Source organism: Urocampus carinirostris, chromosome 2, assembly GCF_059441175.1.
Source record: "Urocampus carinirostris isolate Australia breed hairy pipefish chromosome 2, RoL_Ucar_1.0, whole genome shotgun sequence".
Taxonomy (NCBI): domain Eukaryota; kingdom Metazoa; phylum Chordata; class Actinopteri; order Syngnathiformes; family Syngnathidae; genus Urocampus; species Urocampus carinirostris.
The window spans coordinates 60,386,163-60,407,405 of NC_142350.1; the positions used below are offsets into that span (position 1 = coordinate 60,386,163).

A 21,243-nucleotide genomic window follows, 5' to 3' on the forward strand; every position below is an offset into this window, starting at 1 on the left:
AATCCAGCTCCAGACTTCCTGTGCGGAGTTTGTATGTTCTCCCCGTGCTTGCGTGGGTTTCCTCCGGGCACTCCGGTTTCCTCCCACGTTCCAAAAACATGCATTTCAGGTGAATTGGCCGGTCCAAATTGTGTGAATGAGCGAATGAGTTGTCTGTCCCTGTGTGCCCTGCGATTGGCTGGCAACCAGTTCAGGGTGTCCCCTGCCCACTGCCTGAAGATGGCTGGGATGGGCTTCAGCCCCCCGCGTCCCTAATGAGGATGAGCGGTACGGCTAATGAGATGAGATGAGATGAGATGAATGTGAACAACATGTGGAAAGGCCTGTAGCCAATCTGACTTCAATTTTTTACAACAAGAATTAACCAGAATCAACCATTCTTCATCAACTATCAACTACAATCTAAAAACAAGTGCTATGGACAGCTACCATACCATTCTTTAATGATATATCTTGTTATCTTGTAGAAAATATCAAAACTTGAAATAACAGCAGCAATGCAGAAGGCACGCTTCTTTAAAATATTCGCCATTGGTAAATGGTTATCTGTGCTTTGCTATGCAGTGAGCAATGTGATAGCTTGCTACAGTGGTGATGTTTTTAGCAGCGACAAAGGTTTTTAGGGTCTGTGTTTGTTTGCCGTTGTTATTCCGAGAAAATGCCGAAATTTGCATCCCGTAGCGGGAGCGTGCACACGTCACTCCCGCTCCTATAACCACTTGAGCAGGTAACATATTTATTTTGCCTTTTTCTACTCAAATCGCTCGTACTGAAACTGTTATGCACTCTACCATTAAGCTTATTTCAGCATAATACACTTTATGGTAGAGTTCATAACAGTTCTCAAAAGTGATTTATATACAGTGTGCATTGCCGTTCGATTACATTCACAACAAATACAAAGACAGAATGGTTTAAGTTGTATTAAATTCCCAACAAATGCAAGACGAAGTGGTTTTGGTTATATGTTCTTCATTACATTCCCGAAAAGTGATATAAAAGTGAGATAAAACGAGGTAAAAGTGGTTATAGTAGCTAGGGGATGCAAATCTCGGCAGGGATGCATTTTTCGGCATAACACCGTGCAAACTCACTGAAAAACCCGCATAAATATCTGAGTAAACCCTGCTCGTTATTATTCTTTATTTTGAATCTATTTATTCATTTCATTCGTTATTCTGTAACGTAGTACATTATAGATAGTTCGACAAATAGAATGACTTTGGTGCCTCAGATTTCAAACGTAACACAATCTAGGTCTGGTTTGATCGTGTTCTGAATTCATTTTTCCCATAGGAATTAATGGGAAACGTAGTAATCCGTTCCGGCCCATATGAAAAGTTAATTTGTCTCGTCAATGAAGCATGTATTTGACCAGCAATTTAGGCCTCAGCATGGATATGTATGGTTATATACCTTTATTAAAATGATAATAATAATAACATTATCTTCTCTGTTCCTTTATCTTCTTGCTCATACCTCACTATGAATGTGTAAAACTGGAGTGTCATGCCCAATTTCGTTGTCACAATATGTTAGCCCATTTGTAGCAATGACAATAAAGGTATATTCTATTCTATTCTATTCTATAATAATAATCGTGTGTGAGTGTGTGTGAATGGGTAAGTGTGAAGCACATTGTAAAGCGCTTTGAGAGGTCTTCATTGACTTGAAAAGCGCTATATAAATGCAGACCATTTGATCATTTCATTTAAAGCCTAACGTAAATCCTTTACATAACATGGGGCGCAACTGGAGATGTCTAAATTTCAGGTAAATGCGCTTAAAAAAAAAAAATCAATATTATTTGGCCATGCACTCGCGTGCCATTGGTTAACCCCTCGCGTGCCACTGCTGGCACGCGTGCCATAGGTTGCCGACCCCTGTGTTAGACCAATCTCTCATTGCCAATTTCAGCTGTAATAATCTGTCTTGCTGTGGGTAAACAGGTAGGTTTGTAAGGTAATTGCAGTCTTTAATACACAGGCGTCAAACAGGCGGCCCTCAGGCCAGGTCAGGCCCGCTAAGGGATTGAATCCGGCCCGCGAGACAACACTCAAAGAAGCGCAAGAGAAAAACAAGCTGCAGGTTGAAATATGTCAACTTGATGTTGCCAAAGCCAGGTGCCTCAAACAAAGACATTGTACTTGTATTTCTTTCTCTCTCTCTCTCTCTTTTCCACCCCTTTTCTCACACTCTCTGTCTCTGTCTTTTTCACTCTCTGTGTCTCTCTTTTTCTCTTCCTTTGTTGCTCTTTGTCTCTTTCTCTCTCTCTGTCTTTTTAACTTCTTTAGCTCTAACTTCCTGTTTTCCTTTTCTCTTTCTCTCTTCCTACCCATCGCGCTTTCTTTTCTTTGTTATCTCCTTCTGTCTTTCTATTTCTTTTTGGATTTCTTTCTTCCCCTCCCTTTCTTTTCCCCCTCTCTCACGACTTTTTATCTCTTTTGTTTCTCACGCTTTCTCCCTCTCTCTCTTTTTCTTTCTTTGTCCAACCTTCTCTCCTTTTCCCTCCCTCTTTCTCTTATTTCTTTATCTCTCTTTTTCTTTCACTTTAATCTACTAGTCCGGCCCCCGACAGAATGTTTGTTCTATCGTGTGGCCCCCAAGTTAAAATGAGTTTGACACCCCTGCTTCAATAAGAGGTCCAATTGGCTGAGGTTGACAGGTATGTAATAGAATAGAACATGAGAAGGATTTTAAGCAATATACTTGAGGGAAAAGGAGTTGGACTAGATAAATTGTTTTACTTCTTCCTGAACTAGTTTAAGAAGAAGAGAAGAAGAATTTACTTTTATTGTCATTCTTGTAAACATGCACACAAAACGAAATGTCGATACATCTGACCCGCACAGTTAAACTGTAGCGAGCCGATGTAGCCGCAGCCGAACAGGGCGCCGCCATTTTAGACCCAACTGCTGTGTTAGGAGTCATTAGGTGAGCAAACCCCCAACTACAACCCTTAATGCCGAGTACCAACCTTGTAAGTCTTAGGTATGACTCAACCGAGGCTTGAACCAGCGACCTCCCAGCCTTGGAGCAGGCGCCCTACCCTCAAGGCCACTGAGCTGGTTATGATAAAGATAAATTTGTTTAATTTTGTTTTGTTTACAAAAATGAACATTGGCAATAGGGAAAATTTCATGTCATGGGAACGTGGGTTCAAATCCAGCTCCAGACTTCCTGTGCGGAGTTTGTATGTTCTCCCACATTCCAAAAACATGCATTTCAGGTGAATTGGCCGGTCCAAATTGTCCCTAGGTGTGAATGAGCGAGTGACAGACAGTCCCCCGTGTGGCCTGCGATTGGCTGGCAACCAGTTCAGGGTGTCCCCTGCCCACTGCCCGGAGATGGCTGGGATGGGCTCCAGCACCCCCGTGACCCTACTGAGGATAAGCGGTACGGCTAATGAGATGAGAATCCAGTTTGAAACCCCCCAAAAAACACAAAAAACAATATATATGAATGATAGCTATCCATGTATTGTTAACCACTATTCCAAGGTTGGGTACAAAGGACAGGGGACCCCAAATCTTCCCGTTGATTTCCTGCTCTATCCCGCCCCAACTCGTGATCCCTAAGATACCCCATTTCATACTCTCAGGGAGGGAATGGCGCTCTTTTCTGGCTACGAACAATGGTCTTAGATTTGGGGGGTACTGATCTTTAATAAAATGCTTCACACTCGGCAGCAAACCGTACCAAAGAGAGCTTGGGATTGTGTCTTGCTCGAGCAAACAATCTTCAAAAAGCACAGAAGCAATGCAGAAGATACCAAATCCCACTCCTTGGCACCACGGATGTGCCAAGAATTTCAGTACACAAACATTATGAACAGAATTGGTGACAAAATGAAGCCTTACAGGAACTCATCCCTCACCCAAAAAAAATCTAACGTACTGCAAGCGATCCGGATCAAACTATAACACTGTTGCCTAGGGACAGGAACAGACAAGGAATATCCGGTACGTCCCTAAAGTTGTTATTTTTCCCCTATCTGTTTGAAAAAAGGACATTTTTTGTCGCCATTTATGCAAAAGTTGTATTGTAGCAATGCTCCGACAAGACAATCACTCCAGAAAACAAAAGAAAAATATTAAAAGGCTTTCCAACCTTCATACTTTTAAAACGTATTGTAATATGCAAATATGGCAATATGCGGCAGTGGCTCAGGAGGTAGAGCGCTCGTCTTGGGATCAAGAGATCGCAGTTCGAATCCCGGCTCCTCTGTGTTACATGTCGAAGTCTTCTTGGGTAAGACACTGAACCCCTAATACCCAATAAGCAGGTTAGCGCCTTACATGGCTGCACGGCCGCTATTGGGAAATGTGAAGCACACTGTAAAGCGCTTTGGGAAGTCTTGCTTTGAGAAGTCTTGCCTTGAAAAGCGATATACAGTAAGACCTCGGTTATCGCGGTTAATGGGGACCAAAACCACCCGCAAAAAGTGAAAATCTGCGAAGTAGCGACGCCCCTTCAAAAAGGAAAAAAAAGATTTATTTTTTTTTCTTTTAAATTATTATTTTTTAGACCCGGTTAATGGGGAGCCAAACCACCCGCAAAAAGTGAAAATCTGCGAAGTAGCGACGCCCCTTCAAAAAAAAATTAAATAAAATGAAATAAATCTAATAGGGGGGACCTGTGGGGTTAGTGGGGCGGTGAAGCGGAAGCTGCACCAAAACCGCGTGCCGGGAAACGAGAACGGCGCGCCGTGCTAGGGTCGTCGGCCGAGGGGGATTCCCGCAAAAAGTGAAAATCTGCAAAGTAGCGACGCCCCTTAAAAAAAAAAAAACATTACAGACCACGAAGCTCTTAAGCCGCGAACGTCGAACCGCGAAGTAGCGAGGTCCCACTGTATAAATGCAGATCATTTCATTTAATTTCATACTTGTCAACCTCCACGGCTCCATCCCCTTACAAACGGTCCTATATTCCCATACAAAATACAAAATAATCTTTTCGTCTGCTACAAGCCATGTGAACCCCTCTTTTCTTTGCTTTTAATGTACGTTTACGTCTTGTAGCGTCTTAAATTTGGTTAGCTTCTTTTGAATATCCCTTCTGGGGCTTGATTCCTATAACCACAATTTTTCTTGTGTTCTCTGTGCGTCAACTTTGGAAAATGATATGCAGATGCACGACCTTATAACGCTCTGGAAAGTCCGGAAGCACGAAGTTATTCGATGCAGGCTTCTGATTGGCTGGCGAGTATGCAAATTGCCGAACGAACCGAAATAGGCTCCATGAACGAGAGACGATCATGTATTTCCGGAAAAAATCTCGGAAACGTTTCTGTTCAGCGCTGGTCTCAATGTTTTCCTAGCAACAAACCCGCCAAAGCCGAATACGGATTTGTTTTTGGACGTTACTTGCAATTAATTTCAACTGTTCTTATGCCCACCGAAGGTCAGAATGACTTGTAATTGCCCAAATGTCTGTTTCCAAAAACAGGGAGACAATTCGGCCAGCCATGCTGTGTACCTCAATGTGCAGCATCGGCTACTTGTCATCCGGGCCTAAGCTTCCATACGTTTCCCCAAAACTCAAAATTACGGTAGGTCATCAAAAATCGAAGAGACGACTTCATTGTTAAAAGTAGCTTTCGAGTGTGTAGCTGACATTTTCCAAGCCCACAGATGTGTATAGATATTTGACTCCTGATAACTTACCTGCATAATGCTTTAGTGTTGAATTTTGTATTATGTCTTTGCTTTCTTTGAATTACACACATGGCTCTCGTTGCAGCTTGTTGACTTTTTCTTTAATAAAAGTATTGCATTGAAATGTATTCCATTTCAACTTATTTGTACATTGAAAGGTATTTTGACATCTATATGTGTAACCGCGGTGTACCTGTCCCATCAAAGATCCACATTCACGCTGGACTGGATGATGAAGTTTTTATAACAGTTGCTGCAAATGAATGAGTCAAACACGTGACTAGCTTCTCTGCTGGCTTTGATCTCCTTGATCTCGTTGACAGCTCGTTGTAGACTGCCCAACAACATATCAAAGAGCTTTATTTTCAGTTTACATAAAAACATTTTGGAATATCAACCACCACAATACATTTTTACATCCATTTTCACAAGATACTTTTAACAAGAGATCGTATAGTGTTTTTTTTAACGTTTACAGTGAATTCAACATATTTTTCTTTAGTCTAAATTTAAACCAACATCATCCTTTTTATATATATGAGACAATAGAAATAATAACAATAATGAGTATAAAAACGGGTACAATTTACGTGATTAGCTTCTCTGCTGGCTTTGATCTCTATAAGGGGAATTAGCATTTTAGCACAACATGCAACGTCCGGCAAAACTAACATAAAAGGCGACAGAAACAAAACGAAAATAAATCTAAAAGGCTTGCCAACATCAATCACATTACTGTGCATGTTGAGAGATTTGTTAGCTGTGGTTTAAATGTTTAAAATTAACTTTTTGCGGAGCACCAAAAGATCGTGTCTTACCGTTGACAGCTCGTTGTAGACTGCCAAAAACCCCGCCTTCCGGTCACATGTCAAAAGCCAAACCAAACCCTACCCCATACCAGCAGGTGGCACTGTTGGACTCATCATTGGAGGACACTTACACAAAAACTATTCAACATATTTCAGCAGGAATTTCAATGAAACAAAAGTTATTATTACACCCGTTACATATGTACAAGAGAAACAACTTTTTGTTTCATACAATGTAACACAGCATTGGCTCTGTGAATGTGCTGCACAAGAATGTCTTCATTGGCAAAGATAAACTCACCCCATTCAAGTCCCGTAATCAGCAACTGCCCCTGGATTTGCCAATAATGGCAATGGCTTTCTTTCAGCTTATGCACACCATGATCAAATTTGAGGTACTTGCAATCTATTTAACTTTGTATATTTGGGCATTTAATTTCAACAAGCCTTCTACAAGCCAGAAACGGAGACAGGACCCAATAGCGTTCGTTTTTACTGAGTTTTATTGAGAAAGAGAGCAGTGCTTGCTTCCACGATCCGATGATCGTCAGACACGGGTAGCTGATGGGAGGAACGCGGAAGTGGCACTTCCGTGTCGAGCGAGGATAGTCGTAGGCGGCAGGAAAGCTGGTCGATAGCCGAGATGGGGGAGCATGGTCGGTAACGAGTCCAGAAAAATGGTAGGCAACAAGTATCAGACTGGAAACAGGGCAAATCAGAACGATGGCCGGGACGGAAGATCAGGGCAGAAACAGGTCCAGAAACAGGTCGGCAACAGGTATCAGGCTGGAGAAAACAGGGCAGGAGATTGTCAGAAGGTACAAAGCTTGCCTAGCTGAAAGCGAAGGTTCACAGGATGGTCTGACAGCTTCCTCTTGGAAGCCGAGGGTTTAAAAAGAGTCAGGGAACCAATCAGCGACCAGGGCTGTTGGCGCCAACGGGGCATTCGTTGGTGCCCCAAAACAGCAATCGTGTCAGGGCCCAAATGATGGTCTCTTGATAGGGTCATATACAGTACCATGCCCATCAGGTGATGCACTCAACCACGGTGTATCTGGATGGACTACTTGCCCACACGTGGTTAAGTTCACATTTTTTAGACGGCATAATCCTTTAAGGCACTCAATTCTATTTGCAGACCTCCTCTCCATGTGTTCAGTTTATCGTGTTCCTCAGATGAGTCTTTCTGACCGGGTTTTCTGCTTTTCTTGGAGCAACATGACTGACCTCCCTGAAATGTGACGCAGTTACTTTTGCTTTTCAAGTTTGGTCTGTGGTGCTACGGTCGGACAATTCTCCAGACATCATTTACCATGATCTTCGGCAACTCCAACAAACAGCGTGTATAAGTTAACTCTGCCATGACGTTATTTCGCGCTTTGTTTGGGCTGTTTACGAGAAACCGGAAATGACTAACCATCCTTACTCGAACGCGGAAGTAAGTCCCATTCCGAAATTTCCAAACCGAACAAAGATTTCGAAATCAGAATAAAACAAACAATTGATTTGAAAAAAATAAAAACGAAAGATGTTGTTTTTCTTGAAAAAGTTGTCGGCCAACCGGGCAGAGACGTTGTGGAAGTTGTACGCCCGACGTAAAAGATGCACGCCCTGGGCGTCCGGGCAGATGTTATTTCAAACACTGGTACTACTGAATGATGTACAAGCAATATTCAGTACATGCAATGTTCAATTGCAGTACAGTGGAACCTCGGTTTTCGAACGCCTCTCAGTTCGGACAAATCGGTGTTCGACCAAAAATTTCGAGAAATTCTTGCTTCGCTGTTCGGTCAAAAAATCGGAGTTCGAACGCCGGTAAGCTAGGGTGCGATGCTGAGCGGCGTACGGGGGTTTTAGCCCCTAATTATGCCTCCGAAGAAGGTCGGTGCAAGCAGGACAGGTAAAAAAAGACAAGTTGTTTGTCCAACTATTGCCTTTAAGAAAGACATAACAGCTAAATATGAAAGAGGTGTACGAATTTCCGATCTTGCTAGTGAATACAGCATGGCTAAATCTACAATCAGTACGATACTAAAGAATAAGGAGGCTGTGAAATCGAGTGATGCGGCTAAGGAAGTTAGCGCTATAAGCGAGCAACTGCCGCAAGTTTTGGAAGAGGTTGAAAAACTTTTGATGATTTTTCTCTCCCCACCGTCCACCACAAAGGTAAGAAATCCCATTCATAATCCTTTTTTTTATTTTTACACTTTCATGTTACCGTAATCTTTCGTACGGAAGATTACGATAACGCGAACGTACGATTAGCCTGGGTTAGCTTTGTTTACGTAAAACATTCAGGGTGTTGGAACGGAGCCCCCTTTCCAACGAAGCGCTAGCCACTTGTTGTGGAGACCCGGGTGCTAAATGACGTGTAAACGACCTGATTTTTTAAATTTTTACACGTTCATGTTAGCGTAATCTTTCGTACGGAAGATTACGCTAACGGGAACGTACAATTAGCCTGGGTTAGCTTCATGTTTACGTTCATGGTAAACATTCAGGGTGTTGGAACGGATTAAAACGATTTTACATTACTTTTAATGGGAAAAACGATTTCGGTGATTGAACAAATCGGTTTTCGAACAGGGTTCCGGAACGGATTATGGTTGAGAACCGAGGTTCCACTGTACATAGATTTGGGTAACAAGCTGGGCCGGAGAGATTAGCTTGACTTGACTGATCCTCGAGTTGTTCGCAGTGTGATGCTACATTCTGAAGGACCAGCGAATGATGAAATGATGGCGTAAAAACAAGCTCGCCTCAGGGGGTTTATTGTGATGAGTATGTGGTCACAGTGATGTTGACTCTTGGGAGAAATGGTCTTGAAAACAAGACATCAACATTGATCACTGGGTCATCATTAGTTATTCCCCAATGGCGAGCTTGTTTTTTACGTGTTGAATACAAACACGGATATTATCAGGCTTAGCTTCAGGACATTTTCTCCTCTGGGTGTTGACCGCTATGCCCATGTGTCATAATCATCATTGCTTATAACATGATTTTATGTATTCTGCAGCAAAAGTATTCAATACATAAATGTGCAAATAAATAGACAGAATCCTGATAAAGTTCACTCTATTGTGCGAGAGAATAGGTTAAAATGTGTATAATTTACAGGGTCCTCGTTGAAGAATTCCAACAATGGTCCATAAATAAACAATCAGTATGAAACAAGAGAGCTTCTGTGGCAGACCGTATGTAAACTTTGTATTTTCGAAGCGTGTGTCAGTAGTCTTCTCATCTCATTAGCTGCACCGCTTATCCTCAGTAGGGTTGCGGGGGTGCTGGCGCCCATCCCAGCAATCACCGGGCAGTGGGCAGGGGACACCCTGAACTGGTTGCTAGCCAATCGCAGGGCACACAGGGACAGACAACTCACTCGCTCATTCACACTTAGGGACAATTTGGACAGGCCAATCCACCTGAAATGCATGTCTTTGGAATGTGGGAGGAAACTGGAGCACGGGGAGAACATACAAACTCCGCACAGTAAGTCCTGTAGCTGGATTTGAACCCCCACAGGAGGTTCCCAAGACCTTAGAACTGTGCCGCACACGCGCTAACCACTGCGCCGCCGTGCTGCCTGTCAGTAGTCTTATAAATCCTAATCTGTTTAAGGATATGTCGAAGTGTCCTTGGGCAAGACACTGAATCCCTAATGCCCCCGATAAGCAGGTAGTTGCCTTGTATGGTTGACACTGCTATCGGTGTGTGAGAGTGTGTGTGAAGCACATTGTAAAGCGTTTTGGGAGGTCTTGATTGACTTGAAAAGCGCTATATAAATGCAGACCATTTACCATTTAAGGATGAATACATGCTTGCCTGTTAAATATCAAACAACATGGAAAAGAAGGTTGTGCTTTTAATGGCACGGTGTTTCTCATGGTATACCGTCTTGACAACTTTTCTACCTTAAATTCCTATTTTCATAACCGCTGATGTAACGGGACACAGGTGGATGGTCTAGCTCCTTTGTTTTATATATTTTTGGTTTTGTTGTTCTTTTACCTAATCTGCAAAATAGATGGTAAATGTCAGTCTCACACGACACCATTTACTTGTTGACATTAGGAGTGATTATTGAACAAGTCTCATTAAATCACATGATATCCCTTTTAACATATAAATACAAAATAACATTGCCATTAATTGGTACTTTTCAAGAATCATTTAACAAAAACACCATAACTGTACCTTCCAAAAACAACTCACTTTGTGTTATATGGTAACCAAATATTCATATTAACATCACAGTACACTCTTAACCCAGCCCCGCATAACGTAGCATACCTCACTCTGTTGCTTATGCTAACGGACGACTCACTCGTACTCAGTGTTCCCTCTAAGCTACGCGCGTGCGCAATTGCGCACTGCTCGCACATTCTAGCCGGCGCACAAAAATGAGGGCTCAAAATTACTAATTAAGAAGCGACTTAAGTCAAAGTTACCGTGCATGAAGGTAAAAATACACGGGTTCCCCCGACGTTGTGTCCTAAATGCAGTATTTTGAAGTCAAGTCATAGTAGAACGTAGTTGAGTAAAGTTAGTAGAGTTGGACGAGAACCGGCTTCTTCGGCTCGGCTCACTAAAAGGAACTGGCTCTTTCGGGTGCTCAACGGCTCTTCAGGTTGTTTTTGCTTCTTTAATACCAACATGAGCAAATATTATGTAAAACTATGCACAAAATGACTTAAAAGAAGGGGGGAATAGAATAAAAAAGAAAACAAATACCAAAATGAAAAGGTAGTGAAAAGCTGAGAAAAAAAGAAGGAAAAATTTTAGAAAAAAGACAGAAAAAAAGAAAAGAAAGAAATGTAGGAAAAAAGTAAACAGAGAACAAAAAGAAAAAAGTAACAGCTCGGATAAACACAATGGGATTTTTTTTAAAGGAATTTAAACAAAAGTAGAAAAAACACGGAAAAAAGAAGAAAAAGTTTGTGTTGCATTCAAATAATTTTCAATTATATCAAGTAAATCTTGTTGCCAACATTGTACCTCCACTAAAAAATGTGATTAAGTACAGTTCTGTATCTTGCAACCGACTCAATAAGCCCCCAAAAATGTTAATATCATGCACAAAATATATAAGGAAATTTAAAAAAATGGATATTTTGTGAAAGAATTGTAAGAACAAACGACGTTCGTAGGCCGTACAACCTTTGCAATAGTACATGAGTCAATTCATTCAAAAGACAAAAATAATTTTGCATTGCCGGAAACTCAGCAAAATGTAACTTGATGTCAAGTTTTGGACATGTTTGATAATGAATTATCTTGCCACACTTGGGATTATGGTTGCTCACTGTTGTTTCAAGTGTTGCTCACCGACTTTGTGTGAACGCTCAGACCCCTGGAAAATTAGAGAGAACATTGCTGTTGTAGTTTATGGTAGAAACATTAAATACAATATAAAATGCACAAGTCATATACAGTGGCTTGCGAAACTATTTGGTCCCCTTGAACTTTGTAAACTTTTGCCACATTTCAAACTTCAAACATAAAGATGTAAAACTGTAATTTCCTGTGAAGAATCAACAATAAGAAGGACACAATCATAAAGTGGAACACACTTTATTGGATATTTTAAACTTTTTAACAAATAAAAAATGAAAAAGTGGGTGTGTGAAAATTATTCAGCCCCTGTGAGTTAATACTTTGTAGCGCCACCTTTTGCAGCGATTACAGCAGCAAGTCGCTCGGGGTATTTCTCCATCAGTTTTGCACATCGAGAAACTGATATTTTTGCCCATTTCTCCTTGCAAAACAGCTCAAACTCAGTGAGGTTGGATGGAAAGCATTTGTGAACAGCAGTTTTGAGTTCTTGCGACCCATTCTCAATTGGATTGAGATCTGGACCTTGACTTGGCCATTCTAACACCTTGATATGTTTTTGGTGAACCATTCCATTGTAGCTTTTGCTTTATGTTTTGGATCATTATCTTGTTGGAAGACAAATCTCCGTCTCAGTCTCGGGTCTTTTGCGGACTCCATCAGGTTTTCTTCCAGAATGGTCCTGTATTTGGCTCCATCCATTTTTCCCATCAATTTTAACCATCTTCCCTGTCCCTGCTGAAGAAAAGCAGGCCCAGACCATGATGCTGCCACCACCATGTTTGACTGTGGGGATGGTCTGTTGAGGGTGATGAGATGTGCTGCTTTTAAGCCAAACATAACATCTCGCATTGTTGCCCAAAAGTCTGATTTTGGTCTCATCTGACCAGAGCACCTTCTTCCACATGATTGGTGTCTCCCAGGTGGCTTGTGGCAAACTTTAAACAACACTTTTTATGGATATCTTGAAGAAATTCCTTCCTTCTTGCCACTCTTCCATAAAGGCCAGATTTGTATACGACTGATTGTTGTCCTTTGGACAAAGTCTCCCGCCTCAGCTGTAGACCTCTGCAGTTCATCCAGAGTGATCATGGGCCTCTTGGCTGCATCTCTGATCAGTTTTCTCATTGTATGAGCTGAAAGTTTAAGGGGAAGGCCCGGACTTGGTGAATTTGCAGTGGTCTGATTGTCACGGTCGCCATGACGACCAGTATGCCACGCCCCGAACTCAAGCTGAAGCAGATCAGCTGATTGCTGTTCTGCTTTTTAAGGCTGGATTTTGGGTTTGGCGGGTGCTGGTTCATTACTCTTATACACAATCCCGGTCTGTTATGCTTGTCCTGTTTTAGTCTGTTATGCCTTGTCATGTTTTAGTCTGTTATGCCTTGTCCTGTTGAGTTCGTGCCGGAGGAACTCTGTATTGTTCTGTTTTGCCTCGGAGTATTGGGCGACTTTTATTTTGTAAAATAAAACTTATGGATCGTCAACGCATTTGAGTTCTCCCTTCATGCCTCCTGCCTCCGTTCTGGTCCGGTCACCTTCCACACCACGCCGCCTCGTGACACTGATACTCCTTCCATTTTAATATTATTGCTTGCTCAGTGCTCCTTGGGATGTTTAAAGCTTGGGAAATCTTTTTCTATCCAAATCCAGCTTTAAACCTCTCCTCAAGGGTATCTCGGACCTACCTGGTGTGTTCCTCGTTCTTCATGATGCTCTCTGTTTAAAATATCCAATAGAGTGTGTTCCACTTAATGATCGTGCCCCACTTATTGTTGATTCTTCACAAGAAATTAGTTTTATATCTTCATGTTAGAAGTCTGAAATGTGGCAAAAGGTCACAAGGGGGGCAAATAGTTTCGCAAGCCACTGTATGTTTGCATGGTGAGAGGTTTTCACTCAGGAATGCAGATTTGTGATGTATGTGTGCGCATATGTTTTTAAGCTTGCGAGCCGGATTATATGTGAGTCACCATACCTGTTAGTCCTTGTGATTATGTGGACGTATTTAAATCAAAGATGTCCACAGAAATTTGAGTCACCTTAATTTAATACATTTAATAGATATTCCCAAAACTGTAATTGTATACATTTGAAACGACAGCCTTCTACCAGTACCTCTTATGGAGAAATACATGTGCATTCCATTTTCTTTAAAGAGTGTACCACATTTCCCATAGAGTTAGAGCTGAACGGATACATTTAAACATACACATGTACATGCAAAGTCTTTTGAGGGAATTTAAACGCATGCACGCACAGTCTTACTAAAAGAAAATATACAGTGGAACCTCGGTTCTCGACCATAATCCGTTCCAGAACCCTGTTCGAAAACCGATTTGTTCAATCACCGAAATCGTTTCTCCCATTAAAAGTAATGTAAAATCATTTTAATCCGTTCCAACACCCTGAATGTTTACCATGAACGTAAACATTAAGCTAATCCAGGCTAATCGTACGTCCGTGTTATCGTAATCTTCCGTACGAAAGATTACGCCAACATGAACGTGTAAAAACAAAAAAATCAGGTCGTTTACAAGTCATTTAGCACCCGGGTCTCCACATTAAGTGGTGAGCGGTTCATTGAAAAGGCGGCTCCGTTCCAACACCCTGAAAGTTGGGCTCCGTTCCAACACCCTGAATGTTTACCTTGAATGTTCAACGTAAACATAAAGTTAACCCAGGCTAATCGTACGTTCGCTTTATCGTAATCTTCCGTACGAAAGATTACGCTAACGTGAACGTGTAAAAATTAAAAAAAAAGGATAAAGAAACGAATTATGAATAGGATTTCTTACCTTTGTGGTGGTCAGCAGAAGGCGCAGGTGGACAGTGGTGAGAGGGATGGAAGAGGAAGGAAAATTATTGTTTGGAAGGATGTTCTTTTCTCTTAAAATACCGACCTATTTCACAGCCTCCTTATTTTTTAGTATCGTACTGATCGTAGATTTAGCCATGCTGTATTCCCTAGCAAGATCAGACACTCGCACACCTCATTCATATTTTGCTATTATTTCTTCCTTAAATGCAATAGTTGTACGCACTACTTTTCTTTTTTCACCAGTAGCAACTTTGCTGCTTGCACTGACTTTCTTCGGAGGCATAATAAGGGGCTAAAACACTTGGTACACCTATATTAAAAGCGAAAGCAAAACGAAGCACGTCCGCACGCGATAACAGTTGGTCACGAAAAGAGCGATCTACACCCGTACGCCGCTCAGCATCGCACCCTAGCGTACGCACTCACGCATTACCGGCGTTCGAACTCCGATTTTTTGACCGAACAGCGAAGCAAGAATTTCTCGAAATTTTTGGTCGGACTCCGATTTGTTCGAACTGAGAGGCGTTCGAAAACCGAGGTTCCACTGTATTTGAAAACAGTGAACACTTGCTGTATTGTGGTCCACTCTTCACTGTCTTCCTTCTTCACTGATTTGGATTGTGCATTCTGATTGGCCTAATGGTCTCCTTGCTCCAGTGCGTCAATAATGTTCCAGTTCAATATGTACACGTACGTAAAACAACATTACATTATGTACCGGCAAATTCTCTTCCAATTCCCAGTTTCTCCCAGACCCATAATGTCGACAAAACGGTCTGCTCAGACATAAGTACCGTAAATTCCGGACTATAGAGTGCACCTGATTATAAGCCGCACCCACCACATTATAAGAGAAAAAACGATTTTGTACTTGCACAAGCCGCACCTGAATTAAAGCCGCATGCGCCAACATTAAAAAGATGTAACACAAACACATAATTAACCCAGACCCGACTTTAAGTACCACGATTGTAACTGAATATTCTTCATTTTAAGTACACAGTACAAAAATCACAGCCGGCAAAATGAACGGAAAATGATACCGGTACTTAAGGTTTGATGCAGACCGGCAGAGTCCGGGTTCCGTTGAAAGTCAAGTCAAGTCAAATTTATTTATATAGCCTTTAATCACAAAAATGTCTCAAAGGACTGCACAGGATTACAGTTACAAAATTTCACAATTACCTGATCTTAAACCAGCATGCGGGCAAGGAAAAACTCAAAAACCTCAGTGTGAGGAGAAAAGAGAAACCTTGAGAAAGGACCTCACATGTGGTAATCCCCCTTCCAGGATTGACCAGGGTGAATTACAATTAGCATTACTGTACACATAATAGTAAACATTAGGTAAGATGTTGAAAATGTCCGGAAAGTGCATGACATCAACGACGCCCCCAGCCTGCAAACCAGTCCAGAAAGTCTATGACGGCCATGACGCTGCCTCCCGTCTCTGCCAGCTGGTAAATGCAGGGGTTGACATGCTGCAGGTCAGACGTCGGTCCGCTGACCCATCCCAAATCATCCTTCTCCTTCGTATCAGCCAGGCAGGCGTCGGAAAAAGACCGTTGAAAGTAATCCAAAGAAAAAAGTGTATATTTCCAAAGGTAAGGGTGGGAAAAATATATATCCACTATTGTCCGCCGTGACCACACACACTCACCTTTACCGGTACCCACTTCCCGTCAGCCCGCGCTTGTTACGCCCCTTCTTTTTAATTCGCCCGTCCAAAACATATCAGAATAAGTGTCCAAAATAAACACAAATAAATACATTACAAAAATATACAGTTGCAAATACATATCATACATGCTTACACATATTTACAAAGAAAGACGGTACGCCGAGAGAGTTTTCAAAGCTTTAATAATAATAATATAACTTTCATCCGGGCAGTTAATGGTAGCAACACGCTAACAACACGCTAGCAACACGCTCGCAACACAGTAAACGGGTCTGTTAAAAAAACATACCATACTGGTAAAAATCACGGTAAACTGTCCTTATCTTCCTCCTTAGAACTAAAGCCATCAAAGTCGTCTTTCTCAGTGTCGCAAAGAAACTTTGTCATATAGACGTCGTCCCACGCTCCCATCCACTCCTGATTCTGTGCCCTCTTCTCCGTCACGCAGCAGACCGGCTTTTCGGAACCCGTGGGTGATGGTGGATTATTTGATGCTGCCCCACGCTGTCAGGATCCACTGGCAGACTTGTGAAAAAAGTTGCCTTTCGCATGCGGCCAGCTTTAGTGAAAGATTTCTCGCCGCTAGTCAAGCCAAGAAGTTGCAGTCTTCCTCGGCGCATATATTCCACCGGTCTTAATCTTTTGTACTCGAGCGCCGCTGGCGGCCGTTAGAAAAATTACATAAATTGGCCGCATCACTGAATAAGCCGCAGGGTTGAATGTTTGGGGAAAAATTAGCGGCTTATAGTCCGGAATTTACGGTACTTCATTGTAGCTGGAAACCTGTTCAGGGTGTCCCCATGCCCACTGCCAGAAGATAGCTGTGATGGGCACCAGCACCCCCGCGACCCTACTGGGGATAAACGGTGCAGATAATGGATGGATGGATGGAATTCCATGTCAATTTATGTACTTGAAGATTAAATTACATTCTTTGAGAATGAATGGGTCTTATTGTCCTTAATTGCCATCACACAAATAAAACAAAATTGGAGGGCTTCTCCTTTCAGTGGAAGTAAAACACTTTAAAAAGGTCAAAATGTCCACAAGGATAAAACATGAAAAATGTATACTGATGTATGATAAATATGTGCATATTCACAGTCGCAATTGGACAGAACATTATGCTCATGGACGAGTTCGAGTTCATGGAGTTCAGGGTGGCAATGGCTTTGGGGGAAAAGCTGTTCCTTATTCTGTTTGTTGTTGCCCCGAGAAACTCCTAAACCGAATGACTTGACTCAGAACTGGATCAAAAAGTGAAAGTAACTAAACCATCTTAAATTATATCCAGTGTGTCCACCATAACTCACAACAGTATCTACTTCTGAAAGTTCTTTATCAGAAAAAATGTCCATTATAGCTTAACAATAGAAAGAAATACAAGCTGAGCCGGAAGGAAGGACTTATGACCAAAACAGCGATGCTAATAAATTGGGCTGCAGCCTTAAACTATTTTACTATTTGTATATTTATCATAAGTATTATAATATATTATTTAAATGCAATAAAAATGTTTACTATACTAAAAAGCAACCAAGGTTCGCATCATTCATGCTGGCCTGTAATGTTGGGAATCGATGGCGCTAGTTGCTAAAGGTAGCGCTGTTAGCCATTTGCGAATCCTGCCGTGCCCCATGCTTTACATTAATGCTAACAATCAATGCTAGCTGCTAACACTATTGTCACAATGCTAGCCAATAGTGCTGCAGTCTGTACAGCCAGTAGCTAATGTTAGCGACCCAGTTGACACAAATATAGCCTGAATCCAGGTCAGGGACAACTAAAACTCTACATCAAATCATATTTTCCTAACGAAAGCTACTACCGGCGAAAAGCAACAAAGGTTTGCATCATTAATGCTGGCCTTTAATGTTAGGAACCAGTGGCGCTAGTTGCCAAAGGGAGCGCTGTTAGCCATTTGCTAATCCTGCTCTGCCCCATGCTTTACATTAATGCTAACAATCAATGCTAGCTGCTAACACTATTGTCACAATGCTAGCCAATAGTGCTGCAGTCTGTACAGCCAGTAGCTAATGTTAGCGACCCAGTTGACACAAATATAGCCTGAATCCAGGTCAGGGACAACTAAAACTCTACATCAAATCATATTTTCCTAACGAAAGCTACTACCGGCGAAAAGCAACAAAGGTTTGCATCATTAATGCTGGCCTTTAATGTTAGGAACCAGTGGCGCTAGTTGCCAAAGGGAGCGCTGTTAGCCATTTGCTAATCCTGCTCTGCCTCATGCTTGACGTTAATGCTAACAATCAATGCTAGCTGCTAACACTATTGTCACAATGCTAGCCAATAATGCTGCAGTCTGTACAGCCAGTAGCTAATGTTAGCGACCCAGTTGACACAAATATAGCCTGAATCCAGGTCAGGGACAACTAAAACTCCACATCAAATCACATTTTCCTAACGAAAGCTACCACCGGCGAAAACTGCCGACAGTACATCTAAAGTAATCAGGAAAACTTATCATTCTGCTCAGCATATTTTTTCTGAGGGTGCAACATATCACCAGACTACAATAGATGCAAGACAAGGGTTTTTTTATTTAAGAAATTGTATTTATATTGAATTTGAAAACGAAATCATAGAAGGCCAAAAGAAGAAGCTCTAAGCTGTATTTTGCCTCCTGAGGATTTCAAGTCCACAACGGGGAGGAGCAAAACGCCTTCTCAACATTTCGACCAATCGAAGGCTGTCAGCATCTTGGCGACCCTTTGGATGTTTTCTTACTTCTGTCCGTGCAACAACTCCTCTCAAGCATTTGGTCAACATCAAAATGGACCTTTGAGCCATCGACTCAACTTGTCCATTATCTGTTTCCTGCAGAGGGTCATTATGGAACTCAACGGAACTCTAATGCTAACTCTTGATGGTTTCGTAGACGTTGACAAGTACAGATATGTTTACTTTTTCAGTTTTTTGGCAATGTACATCCTCATTCTCTGCCCTAACAGCCTCATTATTTGTGTCATCTGGATTCACAGGAACCTTCATGAACCCATGTACATTTTCATTGCAGCTCTGTCTCTCAATTCGCTTTGTTTCAGCTCTGTTGTTTTACCCAAGCTTTGCGTGGATGCCTTGTCTCCCCAGCAGAGAATTTCGTATCCCGGTTGCTTGGTTCAGGTTCTGTTTTTCGCCAGTTTTGTTGGTACTGACATTTGGTTGCTGTTAGCCATGTCTTATGACAGATACGTGTCCATATTCAGGCCCTTGCGATATACATCTATCATGAGTAAAACTTGCGTCGGTGTTTTCTTGGTCGTGGCCTGGTGTCTGCCTGCTCTCATGATGTCAGCGACAATTGTGGCTCAATCCAGACAAAAAGTCTGCAGCTTGAGTTTAGGGGAATATTTTTGCAATACTGGATTAATTAAGATTCATTGTACCTTACCATCGTATCTTTTAGTGTGCACTTCAATTAGTATGTCAATCAATTTGATCATCCCTGTTTTGTTCATCCTTTTCACCTACTTCATGATATTCATGGTCACCTACAAAAACTCCGGACAAGTCGGGAAAAAAGTGCTCGACACGTGTTTACCTCATCTGCTCGTTTTAACGGCGACGCTCACTTTCACAGGCTTCGACGTCTTTGTGAACGGGATACTGGAGTCGGTGCTTCCCCCGCGTTTTCAACAGATTGTGAGTCTTCAAATCGTGGTGTTTAATCCTTTGCTCAACCCAATCATTTACGGCTTGAAAATGAAAGAAATTCGGAAGCGCATCAAAATTCTTCTCGTGGTGCGTTGAAATAACAAAAAGACATGTTTGTATTGTGTGAGCCTGTGTGTTCATACTTTGATGCCTTGTGTTTTTTCCTTGAAAAATGTCATGACGTATTATGTAATCAGGATATACAGATAAAGAGGCCTCCTACCATCCAGTCTGTCATCGAATTCTCATTTTCATTCAAGTGTGCCTCACAATCGGAAATGTGTCATTCAATAGAGCTGATCGAACCTGATGAAACACATACATGCACGTGTTCAGGAAATTACAATACAGGAATGCACAATATTACTTATATGTATGTAAAATGTATATGATTACAAAGTCTAACCAGCAGGGGATTGAATACTCAATGAAAACGCCACTAAAGCGAAACAATCTTACCAAATCCTTCAACATGTATTAGACTCAGATTCAGATTTTTTTTTTTTTTTTAAATGAAGTAAAAATATTTTGGAAAGCGTGATCTTCTGTAATTCCATTGTATCCCTATTGCTATTAAACAGACAAAATGAATGAAAGTAGAATTCAAACATTTCATCTTTTTTAACTTTGTTTTGAAACATTTAACCAACAAATATGTGTGGGTGACATTTTAATATAAGTAACTTTATCATTAAACACATACCTGTCAACATAAACCAATTGTAACAAAATGCAAACAGAGTAAAAATAATATAACCTAGACGACTAAAATCCCTGCACAATGTTTTAGAAGTATAATCAATACTGTAAAAAAGTGCATACCTGTCAATTCAAGCCAATTTATTCCCTTATTAATTATTGCAATTCTCCTTATTAAGTGATAATAAACCTTAGAAACTCAACTTCGGCACGTATTTATTCACAGAATGACAGACGATGTAGAATAAAAACAAAGATAATTTGTGTAAAACAGGTTTTATTGTATCGACCAAATAAACAATACACACAATTCTTCCATAATCTCATTCATTTCCCCACTTGCAGTTGATTTAATTTTGCTCATTATACATAGCGAAATATACATTTTTGGAAAAGGAGATACAGCGTATACAATTTGAAATGGTCAGAAATTGTATAAAATACGGAGTTTTCAGGTATGCAAACATTGTTATGAAATCTTCTGCTGTCATTGTCTAATAATGTTTTTATAGATTTAACTTTGCAATCCAAGGAAAACTAAAAGGTTTTTTTTTTATAGAAAAATTG

At 41.3% G+C, this 21,243-nt stretch overlaps 1 protein-coding gene across 1 annotated transcript; it reads left to right on the plus strand.

Annotated features, from left to right (window-relative positions):
• The first annotated feature begins 5,482 nt into the window (after window positions 1-5,482).
• LOC148372800 (olfactory receptor 8D1-like) lies at window positions 5,483-20,073 on the plus strand. Its single transcript, XM_088327727.1, has 4 exons — window positions 5,483-5,551; window positions 17,407-17,462; window positions 19,149-19,211; window positions 19,296-20,073. The coding sequence occupies exons 1-4, from the start codon at window positions 5,483-5,485 to the stop codon at window positions 20,071-20,073; spliced, it is 966 nt and encodes a 321-aa protein (XP_088183853.1).
• The last annotated feature ends 1,170 nt before the right edge of the window (window positions 20,074-21,243 follow it).